Here is a 15,559-nt window from a genome sequence, read left to right as displayed (position 1 = left end):
CGAAACGTTGCAAACGGAAACCTTATAATTATGTAGATTTAGGATGATTTTCATCTTAGAACTAACGTTATTCAAGGTTTTTTTTTTCACTTGAAAACCCTAAAACAACCTCGTTTTAAGGTTGTTAGACAGAAGGTTGTTTTCCAAGGTTTTGGATTAGGGTAATGTGCGTAGAATAGAGCAGATTGTCGCAGACCTCGTTTTAAGGTTAGAAGGTTTACACGTAAACCGTGTAAAAAACCCTTTTTAGGTTTACATGAAAAGGTTTTTGTTGGGGGAAAAAAACCTTATATTGCTATCTGGGATATATTTCAGAAAATATCTTTTCTTCTCAAGTTCACAGGGGAAGACGCTATCAACATGGGTTTGGTAATTATTCATTGAGTAGGATATTTTCCCAGGTATTCATTCTTATCCTGGGCAAATACTCATAAAAAAAATCAGTGTATTTATAGTTTTCAGTCATTTTTATAACGTATAAACAAAATTTTTTTTATTACAGATTTAAGAATATTATAAATGTTTTTATGACACAAAAGCTTGCAACTTAAAATTTCACAGCAGCAGAAAAAATTTTCACAAAAACTATGGCTACCCAATAAAAGAACTTTATTATATTAGGTATGATTTCATTAAAAAAAATAACAAAAAAGATCTGTATAATTTAGTATATTAAAGAAAAAATTTGAAGTGATTGAAACTCAACATAGGACACTCTTATGACAAATAAAAATATTATTTCCAAGAAAATGCAAAAATTAATAAATAAACTATATGAAATGGAAGAAATCCTAAAGAGTCAAATCAATTTTATCAAGCAAAGCAGATAGAATAATGAAATTTCTCTTTAATAAATTTTATTTAAATGTTTAGTTAAATAAAAAAAATTTTTTTTTGCCTATTTATTAAATGTTAGCTCAAAATTCTATTAAAATTAGTTGATATTTGGTTTACATAATATTTTCTGCATTTTAATTTTCTTAAAACTAATAATTTAATATTCAAAATTTATTAACATATTTGTGAATTTAATAAACACTTTGAATTTAAGAAGAAATTAAGCATGAAGAATTATGAAACAAAAATTTTGAAATATTAATTTGACTAAATAATTTAGGTACAGCAAGTTAATGAAAACTGAATTTATACAGTAATGTTTAGAGAGGCTGACATTTAGTTCGGAATACAAGGTCCTTAATGCAAATAAAATTTTGATGAGATTTAAAACTGTTTAGGTAAGTATGAATAAATTTCATTTTTCTCTAAAATTAGTAACCTAAGAAGAGATATTGAACATTCATAAATAAAATATATTTAGAATTATTCAATAAACTATATTAAACATATAGTTTTATATGGAAAAAAAACACAGTATCATTAATTTGTGTAAAGGCTATTTTTTCTACAATGAAAAAACTTGTCAACCATTAAACTTAAATATTGTAATTTAGCAACCATACATTTTTCACACTCTTGAAAATCATTAACATAAAGTTCTATTTTTTTTTTGTTATTGTGATATAAAAATTCCTCGGCCAACTATTAACACATTTGTGTGTCATTTCGAAACACAGCCTCACACCACAATACGAAACAGAGAAAGAATTGAGTATCACTTATATGCAAGAAAAACAATAAGAGTTGTGTTTTGTGTAACTTTCGAAAATAATTTAAGAAAATGAATAAACTTTTTACATTTAATAAAGTTTAAAAAAAAAATTTAATTATAACTCCCCACTAAGAAGAAAAACTTATTCAAATGAACAGGAAAGGAAAAAAAAAAAAAACAATTTTGTCAATATCAGCAAAGCTCATTTTTGTCTTAAGTATAAATTATTAAATGAAACTTTAAAAGAAAGCACAATTATTGAATTTAGAAAAGCTCATAAACACCCAGGTATTAATGAATTTATGTTAGTTAACCAGGAAAATACCCTGTTTTTTTTTACATCTCATATGCTTACCAGAAATGATGAGTTTGCAGCAGTTACTGTGCCATGTGGTTTGATGAATGCTGGCCTCAATTTTGCCATTTGTTCAAGAGATGAAACTCTTATGCCATTATCTTTTGATATTGGTTTGTTTTTTCCTAAAAGAAAAAAAAAGTAACTACAATACTTAATAGCATTTAAAAATTAGAGAGTGTTCTATATAAAATTTATAAACAAGTTTGAAACAGAATGTACTCTAAAAATTAGATTGTCAACATCTATTAAAATTGTTTTGTTTATTCATAAAAAAATGAGGTTTCAAATATATAATTTTGACTCCCCTGAGCATTAGTAACAGTTATTTCAACACAGAATATCACACTAGAAAACACTGGTTAAATCTTATAAGCATGATAATTAAGAAAAAAAAGTCATAAGCATTAATATCAATACAAAACGTTATCATCTTAGCCAGGGTGTGTGGCATTTTTAAAAAGTGCTTAAAGGTGCTTATTTTTGATTTTCGTTTTTTAAAAGCACTTAAAGGTGCTTTTGTTACTGAGTGTTTTTAAAAAGTGCTTAATTTTCCCTTTTGCAAAATTAGATTTTTCCTTTACTATGTTGATTTTCGCTTCGAATAATGCAAAAAGATACAGTTCACATTGTTCTATTCAGTGTTTTCACAATTAATTCAACCCCTCTCTATTCTGGCGTATTGTCAGTCTGTAGCTTATGAAAACACCATTCCTTTTACACGATTCAAAATTTCATGATTTTTGACAAGTGTCTAAAACAACGCCGAAAGTTTTTTTTTTTTTTGACATGAGGGTTGAAACAATATAAAACTGTTTATTGTCAAAAACATTCCAACCATGCCTAATTATGACATTTTTTTAAAGTGCTTAAAAATATTTTGTGAGTGCTTGAAAAGTGCTTAAAAGATGCTTATTTTTTGTTGAATAATTTGGCTACGCACCCTGTTAACACATTATTTGATTAAACTGTACAATATTAAGATATACAGCCTTTTTTATTCACCTACAAATCAAAGTCTTGTGTTCAAACAATTCTCAACATTTTAAAGAATTTCAAATAAAAAACAGCCAATAATCAACTACAAGCCTTATCTTTGGTTAAAAAAAAAAATCACAATTTTTATTTAAGTAACAATTGCATTTAAAAAAATACAATTTTAAAGTTCCAATAAAAACGTTTTCTTAACCTAAAATTACCAACAATATTGTATTTATGTTGGTAAATTGAAAATTTTATCTTAAGAAGTTTTAGTAACAAATTATGACTTTTCTTTAAAAAGAAAAAAAAAAATGTAAAATGTCCTTAATTAAAATATGAATAAACGGCTCTGCAATTTCACTTTTTCGAAGTTTTCAGTAAAATTATTCATTTTCCTTCTGTTTAGTAAAATTTTTCTTTCTATAAAAAAAAAACATGTTCTTAGGATTTTCTCAGGTATGAACCCCATTTTACAAGCTTTTAAGCATTTTAAAAATTTCACGACAACCTATGTGAGGTTAATTTTTGGAATCCTTGTAAAAAAAAAATAATGATAAAAGTTACAAAAAGAAATGTAATGAAAAAGTGCAAAATAGTATAAGAATCCCATGAAGGGAAAATGAGTTTTTTAAAAGTTTAGCTTAATGAGCTTAGATTTATACTTTCATTGAATTAAAGTTTATTAAATTTACTTTGACCTACCTGGTACAAACATAGGTTCAATATCAGTTAATAATCCTTCTTTTGAAGCTTTATCTGCAAGAGTGTGGGATCTCAAAGCAAATTTATCTTGCTCTTCACGTGTTACTTCAAAAGCAGCAGCTAACCTATCTCCAGAATGCCCCATGATTTCACCAGTTGAAAATTCAGCAACTCCAGGTGCCTTAATTATATTAGCAACTCAATAAATTAAAAAATCTCAATAAATTCATAAATAACAAACATAAATTTTTATTAGGGAATTTAAATATAACTTATTCAAGTCATTTAAATAAGAAAGTTTCTGAGCAAAATATTTAAGGGGGAAAAAAACAGCAGTAGTTATATGAGTTATTCAAATTCCTAAATTGCGTAAAAAGATCAAAGCATGATGCAAAAGTGTTTTTAAAAAGAACAAAAAGTTTCAAAATGATGCAAATAAAATGGTTAAGATAAATAAACTTAATAATCAAATAAAAAGTTTATTAGCTTATAAAAAAGAATCTTATTCAATCTTTTTTAATTTTTTCAAAGAATTTAAAAATTGTAAAATAATCAACAAAACAAGATTCACCAAAAAAAAATTTATAAATAAATTCCAATATAACAGATTTACTATTATTGCAAAATTCTCTATATTATAAGAATGCATAAGAAATTTACACAGTAATATAATTAATTTTGCACTCTATTCCATTGAGACTTTTTGCCTGATCGAAGAAATTTATTGAAAATTATACTTAATAGCTGTGAACAATAAGATAAAATAAAATTTCTAATAAATAACTTAAAAACGAGGTACATTTGTTTAAATGTCATGCATTCCATATTAACGTTAAGAAAGACACTCTTTCTTTTTACATTATACAAGAGTTGCACATTAATTTACATATAAAAAATAATTTTCTATGTTATAGAACTTTATTAACATAAAAATATCAATTATAGATGACTCTGAAAGTAAACACAAAACAATAGATAGAAATCAGATGAAAATACTTTCAATAAAATTTTTTTTAAAAAATCATGCAAAATAAAAAGACATATTTACTTCAGGTGTAAAATAGTTAGGCCTCAATTTTAGAAGAAGTTGAATTCTTTGCATTGCTGTCTTTGCTTTGTTAGCAGATATCATAAGTTTACGCATAGGTCTATTAAATCGAATTGGGGCATCAGAAAGAAATTCAACTCCTCCAGCTACTGCAACATCGATTTGTCCCGTGCTTAAATGACCAAATGCTGAAAATAATAATTATTTTGATTCAAATATTCATCCAAATATGATAAAATTAACTCTTCGGATGAGTAATTTTGCACAGTTTATTATAGGAACAAGCTAACTTACCAGTAGTGATTGCTTGGTTAGAAGATATGCAAGCTTGAGTAACTGTATGTGCAGGGGTGTGGAGAGATAATCCAGCACCAAGAGAAGCCTAAGAACATAAAATATTTTCAAGTTAATTATCAACAATATACATCTCTATTTGAAGAATGCATTCCAAAAATTGACATGAGTTCTTTTTTCTTTCATTTCTATTTTGAATGTATAATTATTATATTGCATAATATCCTATATATTTTCAAATTTATTTACATTTTCTCAACCATTTAAAGTAATACAACTTCCTAATTTTTGAAATAAACTTTATCTTAGTGATACGTTTTAAGTAAATTGATTTGTAAATGAATAAAAAGTTAAAATTTTAAATATTATTAAATTGGTCAAATCTAACCAATAACATAGCTGCCAACTTGTTAAAAATAAAAATAGGAACACAAAGCCAATCAGGGGTAATTGTTACACAAAGTGAAAAATTCTGAAAATTTTATATGCAAAAAATTTATATCCAGACATCAATTTATATACCATACCTCTTTCATATTTAACATAATTTTTTGAATTAACATTTTTAATTAGATCACTCACTAAAGAAGAATATAACACCTTAATAGTAACTAACTGAAGAAAAAGCTTACTTCTTACAAGAATCATGATATTGGATTTTAAAAATGTGAACATTCAAATTGCGATATTGAGGTTTTAAATTGCGCAAATACAAATCATGATGCATAGCTTTTTAAATCGTGCATAAACACGAAAATCGAAGTTAGATATTACAAACATGTGAATACGAATTGCTATATTAGATTTTAAAGTCACATAAATACAAATCATGATATTGGGTTTTAAAAATCCGTAAATAAAAATATCAACATTGGATTTTTAAATCGCATGAATAGGAATCACAATGTACGATTTTTAAATCACGAGAATACGAATTACAACATGTAATTTTTAAAATAGATGTATATAAAAAAAGGATGTTTGATATTAAAATTGTGTGAGTAAGAAATGTGATATTAGCAGATTCCGATGCAATTCAAATATTCAAAATGGCGAATATTCGATAAACCAGAAGAATCAAATTGGTGAAAGAATCATATGCATGTAAATGTCTCGTTAAAGGGATTAAGAAAATTTTTTGGATTCACGGATTTGCACGAATTAATGGTCTTGAAATAGGTGGAATTCTGAAGAATTCAGAGAAAAATCTTATGCCCTGCTTCCAGGTTTTAGACCCGACCTATGTTGAAAGAAAAATGAGTATAAGGAGTGAAAGATGCTAGACTACCGAAAAATCAGAACATTTTCACCTAAAATCCTATTTTCGAAACAAGGCTAGATATCAGAACAAATATAATTTAATCGTAACAGTTGGCAGCTATGAAATAACAATTCTTTTACTGAATATTTAAAAATGTTTGACACTAAAAATTATACAGATAAACAAAATAATGAAATTTTTTTTAACAGAAATTAGATTTTATAATTACAACAGTTTAATCAAAAATAAACTTATTTATTGGACAATTAATTTAATATTTTAATATTTAGACTATTTGACAATAACAAACCTTAAATAATTACCAGGATATGAAATTGTAAAAAAAATTAAAGATAAAACTTACTGTTCAAAGGCTATATGGTAAATATAAAAAAGTTGAAACGAAAATTCTACTCTTTTCAGAACAATCTAGTTTTAAGGAGCATTTTCAATTACAACTATCATTCAGCACTTTGTAAGTTACTCACTTTCTACTTATAATTTTAAAGAGTTCTTCATTCCGTATTAAAATTATGCATTAATCATACAAAATAGCACAAAATTTCAAAAACTAATTTTTTTTTTAAATAGTCCATAAGCAAATAAAACCTAATTAAAAACAGACTTGCATTTAAGAGAAGTTTCTTTATATTTATGCAATAAGGATTACGAGATAATTTTTTATTACCTCTCTTGCAATGTTGCTTGTTTTGACTTCTTGAATAACAGTTCCCACAATGATGTATTCAATTATTTCTAAAATAATAAAATTGAGTCTTACATTTTTACAAAGATATGAATATGAATAAGATAAAAAACATAGTTTTTGCAACTGTAGCATTTTTCATGAAATACAAAGAGCACATCAAAAAGGCTAAAATGAAACAGCATGCTCTACTTTTTTGATAAAGCATTTTATCAAATTCTATTAAAAAAAAGTTGTTGGAAATATGATGGATAACAGTGTAAAACCAGCCGAATCTATGATTCCTGAGTTCTCTGATTGCATTAAATTTACTCTGCTATTTATCTATCTACTTATTTAATAATGTTGTCAGGAAAGGGCACATCAAAATACTCATCCCACACATCAAAAGTAAACAGGCTTTAGCGAAAATTCAATTTAGAGAACTTTAAATATTTAAGCACAACCTTAAATTTTGAGTTTATTGATATATAGCTTTGTCTACACTTGATAAGATGGTTCAGAGAATTTAAGATATGCCATGCAGAGTATCACATTTAAGCAATAAGATTTTTTCTGAATCTAAAATTTTTTTATATGAATACACATTTATTTGGTATTCAGAAAGAAGTACAGTGTAACGTCCCATATCCGGACGTCCCTTTTCCGGAAGGGTCGATTTCCCCGGACACTTTTTAACAATCAAAATAAACAAACATTTCTTCATCTTCCCCTCTCCTTTTTTTTAAAAAAAAAAAAAAAAAAACGAAGTCTTTTGACAGGTTTTTCCCCTTTTCAGCTTCTAGAGATCTATGCATTGAACCCATAAATCAACAGAAAAGAGAACATAAGATCTACTAAGACCATGAGGCTCCTCCTCTGGAATGCAGGAAAGGAGGGGGGGTTGTTTTCAAAAGAGCACAACTGAGTCCCCTCCCTCCCCCTTCTTTCCTATGCAGCTGGCTAGTAAAAGAGGCATTTCCTGGGACCTTTTTGAATGTTAAAGTGGAGGGGGAATCCCCTTTAGTCACACAAGAAAAAATAAAGAGAACCCAATTAGCATGCCACGCCTTTATGCTTGATTGATAGCCAATGATGGGAGAGAAAATAAGAATTTGTCACTACCCCGCCCTCAACTTGAATGACAAGTAAGGAGGAAATGAATTTTTCTTCTCCACCTACCCACCTTATTGAATGACGGGAATTTCCCCTTCTTGCTTGAATCGTTCTAGTTCAAAATGGTGGAGAGAGCAATTAATATTTTCATAACTGGGAATTTTTTTCGTTTTCTATATTTATTTTTAGAATAGCAATAATTATTTTTTTTCTAATATTTTATTTATGATTGATTAGATATCATTCTAATACTAAAACATTATTGCAAGAAAAATAATGTTTATTTATTTTCTGCTTCTTAGATTCAGATCATTTTAAGCTTTGTTTACCTTGGAGGTCAATTATACGGAAAAATTCAAATCGGACTTCGGAAAGTCCCGCCGATTCCGGATACGCGACTTTCCACTGTATACTAGTTTCAAACTACCTTTCACAGATGTTATTATTCTACTGTTAACTTGTTTTCAATTTAGCATAGCTATATTGAAAATATAATATTTTTTTGGTTTAGAGGAATAGTTTCAAAAAATTTATTATAAATTTTATTAACTCATGAGATTTTTTTTTTTGTAGGAATATTTAAATCTGGGCTGAACACAAGTGACTTAATCAGGAAAAATATGTCTGAAAGTATTCAGCATTGTACTCTTTTTTTTTTTTTTTTTAAAGGAAATTACAACATTTTTAAGAGATAAAATACTATTTACCAAAGGGCTACCATTTCCCACTTTCTTATGAATATAACTTGCAAATTCGCATATAAGTTATTATGTATACTATGTATACTGATGAATAGTGTGTTCGTAGTTCTGCATGTATGTGTATTGTCCTCATCGTTTCCTGTATACTAATTGTAAACTTAAATTATTGTTTCTTGTGTACTTCATTTTTATTCTATGAACTTTAAAGTTGATTTAGTGATACCAACATAGTCTTTTTCAATTGCACCTCGAAAATAATAAACTTAATACAAGAAACTCGTAAACAATAAGCTAATACAAATAGCAGTGAATATTTTTGTTTTGAAACAGATTAGTTAAATATATATTTAAAAATTTTAATACAATTATAAAAGAAAATGGCATATTTGACATATAATATATATTTGGTTAGTTGTAAAATACATCAAATTTTGAATAAATATATTTTTAAAAATATAACTATATAACTGAATAATAATAAAAAATTATTTATAAATCACATATGTAAAACTTTCAGTTATATGCATTAGAAAAATCTGTGATAGTAAAAAAAATCTTATAAACAAACACAAAATAATTTTAAATACATATTTTGCATAAGAAAAAAAAATTTTGAAAATATTTAACAACAAAATTATCAACAACAAAACTCTCACACATAAAAAAAGCAAGAATTTACCTTTTGGAATACCAGTGCGACGCAACAGAGATCTAGAAAGCAAAGAACCATGCAAATTAATAAAATATATAACCTATGAGCCATAAGTAAATGTGTAGTACAATACAAGGTATAAGCAGTGTGAAAATGCAAATTAACCAATTTGGATGAACAGTTTTTTAATGCAAATGTTGTTTGTTACTAGTTCTGAGCAAGAAAAATTTTATTTTAAAAACAAAAAAATATATGTGTAGTATGACAGATAACTTAGTTAAAGTAGAAAAAAATATATTAAATATAGAAAATTAGGGAAAAATTGGAAATAAAGTAAAAAAATGCTTTTAGAAAACAATTCAAAACAAGATTGTGCAGCATAAGCTCATAAAAATGTATAAAAAGATATTTAAAATTTCAACAAAAGGATAAGTAAACACTAAATAATTAACATGCTATGAAATACAGCATTATATTGAAATGTTGGTAATGAAGTTTTATTTAAATAAAATTATAGTACCATTTAAAAATATAAATATTGATATAAATAAGAAAGATTCAAATAGCAAAATTTACAAAGGTTTGATTGACATAATTTCAACTTTATGAACATTAATAAGCAAATAATTTCTCGATAAACCACACTGAAAAAGAAAGAAAAGAAATCTGCAAGCCCCTTTTCTCAATATTTAACAATCCTGAAATTTTAAATTTCATCTAATTAGTTTTTTTATACATTTTTAAAGTTCATAGCAATAAACTTTTAGCAGTGTGGTTATTATTCAAAGTCCCGAGAAATATAACAATTAGTAGGTAAATGATTAAAAAACTGAAAGGAGAACTAAGTTATAAGAAATATATGAAGAGCTGTGGTAGTTCAGGGATTCACCTTTGAATGAGGTGACCCAGGTTCAAAGAGCGATGCCTGATCGCTATGAATTCTGCACTTGGCTCGCGCCAACCTTAGTGCTGATGAAAAATATAGTCTTTGGTAGACAGATCATGGGTTAGAGTCCTTTTGTTCCCCTGACTAACTATGGGAGGTTTTTCTCTCCATGTAATGGAAATGCTGCTTAGTTCCACCAAAAAGTTCTCAATGATGGCAAATTTTTCCAAGATTTGATCTAGAAGTTCCTTTATCTTCTAAATTCGGTACGAAATTACAAGGCTACATAGTTAAACATCGGTAGTTGAAAACTCAAAAAGGGGAAGACTGTTCAATGGTGGATATAAAATAAAGTAAAACAAATATGAGAAAATCGTGAATTCTACATAGAAACTTATACTCTTGCTCAAAAAATAATTTGAAAAGATTCAACAGTTTTTGATAACTTTAAAGATTTTAAAAATAATATAGAAATAATTTTGTAGAAAAATTATGTTATAATTTAATAAAATTTATCAGATATACTCACACAAAAGCATGTCGTTGCAAATCGTGAGCCATAATGTTATTGTAATCAGTGCCTGATACAAGAAAAGGAGTTCTTACTCCTTCCACAAGAACAACATTCTTTAGGCTGCTAGACTTGGTAGCTAGAATAAAGAACAAATTAAGGTATTCAACCTCTTCACTACTGAAGTATAAAGGAATATTGCAAAAAAAAATATTTTACAGTTTTGAATTTCTATTTTACTTAATAAGATAAAGATAAGTCATAAAAATATAAACAAAATATGAATTTTACAGCCATAGGGCTAACAATTTTGGGTACACATAAATGTACCTCAGATTTTAACTAAGTAAATATTTTAAATGTTAAATTGCACTTAAAGTAAAAACATACATGAATATTGTTATATTAGGGTCAGGTTAAATACAAAAATGAATAAATTTAATAATTGCTTAGAAAAAAGTAAATTTTAAAATTATGAAGTTTTAACTAAGTACAAGGCAATAATGTATTAAATCCCAGTTTCAAAACTATTCCAATTATGCAAACCTTGCTAAATAAATAATTATTGAAAAGAATCTAACATTAATTATTAAAAAAAATATCTAATTTTTGGAGGTAATATTTTATAATTATGAAAAAACACACAATAAGTTAAAAGTTTTAAATGTATGCATGCACCTTAAAATATAACTCAATGAATTTAAACACACATAAAAATATTATTAGATGTATATAATATAAAATACTTGTAATACAATGAGATTTCACTTTACTACTACTCTCAGATAAATTTTGTTAATCCTACAAAGGTACGCAGTGTACCAGCATATTCTTGATTGTATTATTTTTTTAATACTAAGTTAATATAAATGGAAAAGTTTCATACAGATCACAGAACTACAGAGTGAAAAAAAAATTGCTTTTAGAGCAACTAATTAATGTAATATTTAAAATTACTTAAATTTTCAAGCACCTTGATTTGGAGTCATTTTTCGAAAATCACCTCTGTTTATGAGGAATTCTACCCAAATATCTTACTTGTTCTGTATCTCCACAGAAAGCTGAAGCATCTACTAATGTTTCAGTGAGGGTATAGAACTATATATTTTTTATAGCATGCTTTCGGTAATGAAAATCCACATATGTGAACCGAAGTAATGAAGACGTTAAGCTTTTCAAAACAGAGAATTAATATATTCAATTTTTAAAACATAAAGAGTGAGACTATTTTAGCTATCAGAATAAAGAGAGAGAAAAAAAAAAAACATTTTCTTCATTTTTATGACTTTTAAGGAAGCTGTTCTAATATTACAATGACACGTTTATGCCTACTTTTGACATTTTTCTGTCTTGTCAACAAGAATAAGCAAATCACAATCCTCCTCCCACATTTAGAAAAGAAATTTGCATAGTTTCATTTGCATTGCAGTGTTTCAACATAGACTGTAGTTACACCAATTTAAATAATTATAGAATTAAATTCAAATAAAAAATGCAATTATGCATAAAATAAAATTTAACTTTTGTTTTATAAAATTTTGGACAGAAATATTTTTAATTTAATTTTAACACATAAGCATTTAAGCAGATTGCTTTTTTTTCTTCTTCTTTTTTCTTTACATGATATGAACCTTGGGCCACTTTTCCTATCTATTCAGCGTTATCCAGCCTTTATCACAGGGGTGTCAAACTTGCGGCCCGAGTTGAACATTTTTGTAGCCTAGTCAATATATCCAAAGCAAAATAAAAATAATTTGGAAATGTGAATTAGAAACGAAACCAGCTTATAAAATTATAATATACTTTATTTATAAACTATACGGATTATTTTAAATTGCACATGCGAAAATGTAGAATTCTAATTGGCTGAAATGGAGACCATTTCACATTAAGCTATCAATTAGATAGTACCTACATATTCAGGTTTATCCTACTACAGCGAGGTAAGTTGGTTATCTTGCACCAAGCTTCTAAAACAATTCTGGGAAAGAAGAAATATGTAAGTTTTTACATACTAAAAATCAAGATACGAGCTTGTTCTCCGATTAAATATGGTTGCAAGATTTATCTTTTATGGTTGATATAACCCAACACTTATCTGATTTAAATTTATTGTTACAAGGCAATGATCAGATCATTACAAACATGTTTGACATAATTAAAGTATTCAAATATAAACTATTTCTTTGGTAAAGGCAACTGAAAAATGAAGTTCTAACGCACTTCCCAACGTGCAACAAGAACAAATCTAGTTTAGATGATACTGCATCGTAACAAAAGTAAGCAGAAAAAAATTTCAAATCTTAGAACAGATTTTGAAACAAGGTTTAAAGATTTTAATTCTTTGGAAGACAAATTTTGTTTGTTTTCTTCGATTTTCTCAATAAATATAGACTCAGTGCCCAGTTATATGCAAATGGAAGTGATTGAGATTCAGTAAGACTCAAATTTGAAGGCAAAATTCATTGAAGTGGGAGTGCTTGAATTTTATGAATATTTACCGCAAGGTTTGAAAATACTCGAAAATTTGCATATGAAATTATTTAGTATTCCGGTCCAAAACTGTATTAATAACTCTCACGTTGGGTCAATTTTGAAAGTAGTCTCAACCAAGAAAATTTCTCCCCAAAATAGTAAAGATAGTAGCAGAGAAGAGATTCAAGTATATCATGACGTAAACAATAATTTAACTTTATATATGTTTATTACAATTCAAAATAAATATATTTGTTTTCTATGAACATTTTTTCTTTTGCGACCCGTCTAAAGTTAAGCATTGTTTATTTGGCCCAAGTTAGATTTTGAGTTTGACACCCCTGCTTTAGCATATTCAATTAGGCACATAAGTGGAGTTGTGGAAAAGTCTTCTATTCTTTAGAAATTCATAGGGTTTCTTCTATCAGGTCAAACCTCTTCATCCTTGAAACACTTTGGTGAAATATTTTTCTAACTTTATCTTTCTCCAAATTTAACTTCTACTGCAAAATTAAAATTTTTTTAAGTGACATTTTTTTTTTGAGACCTACTATTTCATATGAAATTAAAAGAAACCCTCAGAAATTAGCTGATTATTAATATTGTTTTTTATTTTTTGTACTTAAAAAAATACAATAAAAATAAAAGAATTTTAATGTCTTGCATTTGCAAATATCCCTTGCTCCTCTTTTTCAGCAAATCACAAATATCTTCTCTCCTTATGAATTGAGTATTATATTGAACTGTCAACAAAATTTAAACAATTTCTTAGTCATTGATCAGAGATTAACAACAATAACCCAAGATTTAAAAATATGCTGATATCAATCAATAAATAAAAGATGAATTCACATTATTTATGATTATTTACTTATGGAGCTGAATTTTTATTATTTTTAAATAGCTGCTTTTTTTAATAGTTTCAGTGCAAAGCAAACATAAATACCTTAAAGAAATTAATTTAAAAAAATTACATAGTTAGGTGAAAATGTTATATAACACTAAGCAAATTAAAATATATGGAGTATAATATATTATATTCACACTTATTGGGCGCTCCATGCTAAATTTGAATATGCGCACCATAAGTTGGCCGAAGCTTCAGTATTGTGCATTTTGTGACCTCACTAAATTCTTTAAAATTTCAAAGACAGTATCTTTTTAAGTTTTGGAGTGAAAATTAATTAAGATTAGTAACCCGGAAGTCTCTTGATTTTATTCTGCATTTATACCACTTGTGATTAACTTTGTTAAGGATAACCATCCCTGAAAGAAATATAATTAGGAGAAAAACTTACCATCTAGTTTTTTATTGCATGTACTACTGCAACTAATTGCACGTAAACCTAAAAAAATAAAAACGATAATATCAAATCAATTATGTTAGTTGAAGTGAAAGAAAAACCTTAATATTTAAACCCTAAGACAAGAAAGTTAAAGGGGGTACTTCCGTATCATGGTTTGTCGCACAAGCTACAATCACCAAGGAGCTAAATGGTTTTTGAACTTGCACATACAAAAAATAAAGCAAATTTTTTTTTCAGGTTGGCCATCAGTTATACCCTTTGAGTTGCTCCTTTTTCGTGATTTTTTATTAGTTTCATGTGGGCCACTGCAGAAAGTTGCCAACACTCAACGTAGATCATAAAACAGAAATATTCCCAAGATAAAAATAGATAAGAAAATAACTAAAAATAATGATTAAAAAGATAAATAATTAGAAAGTCAGCAATAACTAAGATTTGTCAGTTTTTTCACTGAACTATATATAGTTTTTGAATTAGGTAATCTTTATCAAATTTCTAGAAACAATTTCATCAGTAATTATTTCCTTATAATGACTTGCAAGATAATATTTTCTCTCAGCCCAGAAAAATTTGATAAGACACCTGCTTCAAATAAAAAAATTTCACTAAGAAAAACACTTAAATATTTAGACGGAAAATTATTAAGAAGGCGTGAAACAATATTTTATTCATAGATTTAAAGCACAAAAAAGTTAGGGAATGTTTCAAGACAAAAAAACAAAAAAAGATTTATTCCTAAGTTTAAGGACTAACCATAATTTGCAGATGACTTCAAGGATGTATATAACTTTTTAGACAACATTTTTGTTGTAAAGTTTTGCCTTGTTTAGAATTTTATAAGAAATTTAAGTATAAGACTCAAACCAGGAAAAAGTTTAAACAAAGTTCGATTTTAAGTCCTTATCAAATATTTATTGACATGACTGGCATTCACTGTTGCCATCTTATAATAAAAAGTTGGAGATTATTTAAAAAA

General features: G+C 26.9%; 1 protein-coding gene across 1 annotated transcript in view; it reads right to left on the bottom strand.

Moving 5' to 3' along the window:
* Window positions 1–15,534, bottom strand: part of Mtpbeta (mitochondrial trifunctional protein beta subunit) — a 33,096-nt gene extending 17,562 nt beyond the window's left edge. The window contains exons 1-9 of the mRNA XM_071182352.1: window positions 15,337–15,534; window positions 14,575–14,622; window positions 10,820–10,940; window positions 9,432–9,463; window positions 6,939–7,006; window positions 4,990–5,077; window positions 4,696–4,883; window positions 3,648–3,828; window positions 1,965–2,089 (exon numbers count right to left, since the gene is read on the bottom strand). Of these exons, the coding sequence (XP_071038453.1) occupies window positions 1,965–2,089; window positions 3,648–3,828; window positions 4,696–4,883; window positions 4,990–5,077; window positions 6,939–7,006; window positions 9,432–9,463; window positions 10,820–10,940; window positions 14,575–14,622; window positions 15,337–15,385 (900 nt within the window). The 5' untranslated portion in view covers window positions 15,386–15,534. The remainder of the gene's footprint in view (window positions 1–1,964; window positions 2,090–3,647; window positions 3,829–4,695; window positions 4,884–4,989; window positions 5,078–6,938; window positions 7,007–9,431; window positions 9,464–10,819; window positions 10,941–14,574; window positions 14,623–15,336) is intronic.
* Window positions 15,535–15,559: the final 25 nt, after the last annotated feature.

The sequence above is a fragment of the Parasteatoda tepidariorum genome, chromosome 4, assembly GCF_982258835.1.
Source record: "Parasteatoda tepidariorum strain Cologne lab strain chromosome 4, Ptep-v5.0, whole genome shotgun sequence".
In the NCBI taxonomy this organism is placed as follows: Eukaryota; Metazoa; Arthropoda; class Arachnida; order Araneae; family Theridiidae; genus Parasteatoda; species Parasteatoda tepidariorum.
The sequence above is the reverse complement of the archived record's forward strand: the minus strand, read 5'-3'. Positions and strand labels throughout refer to the sequence as shown.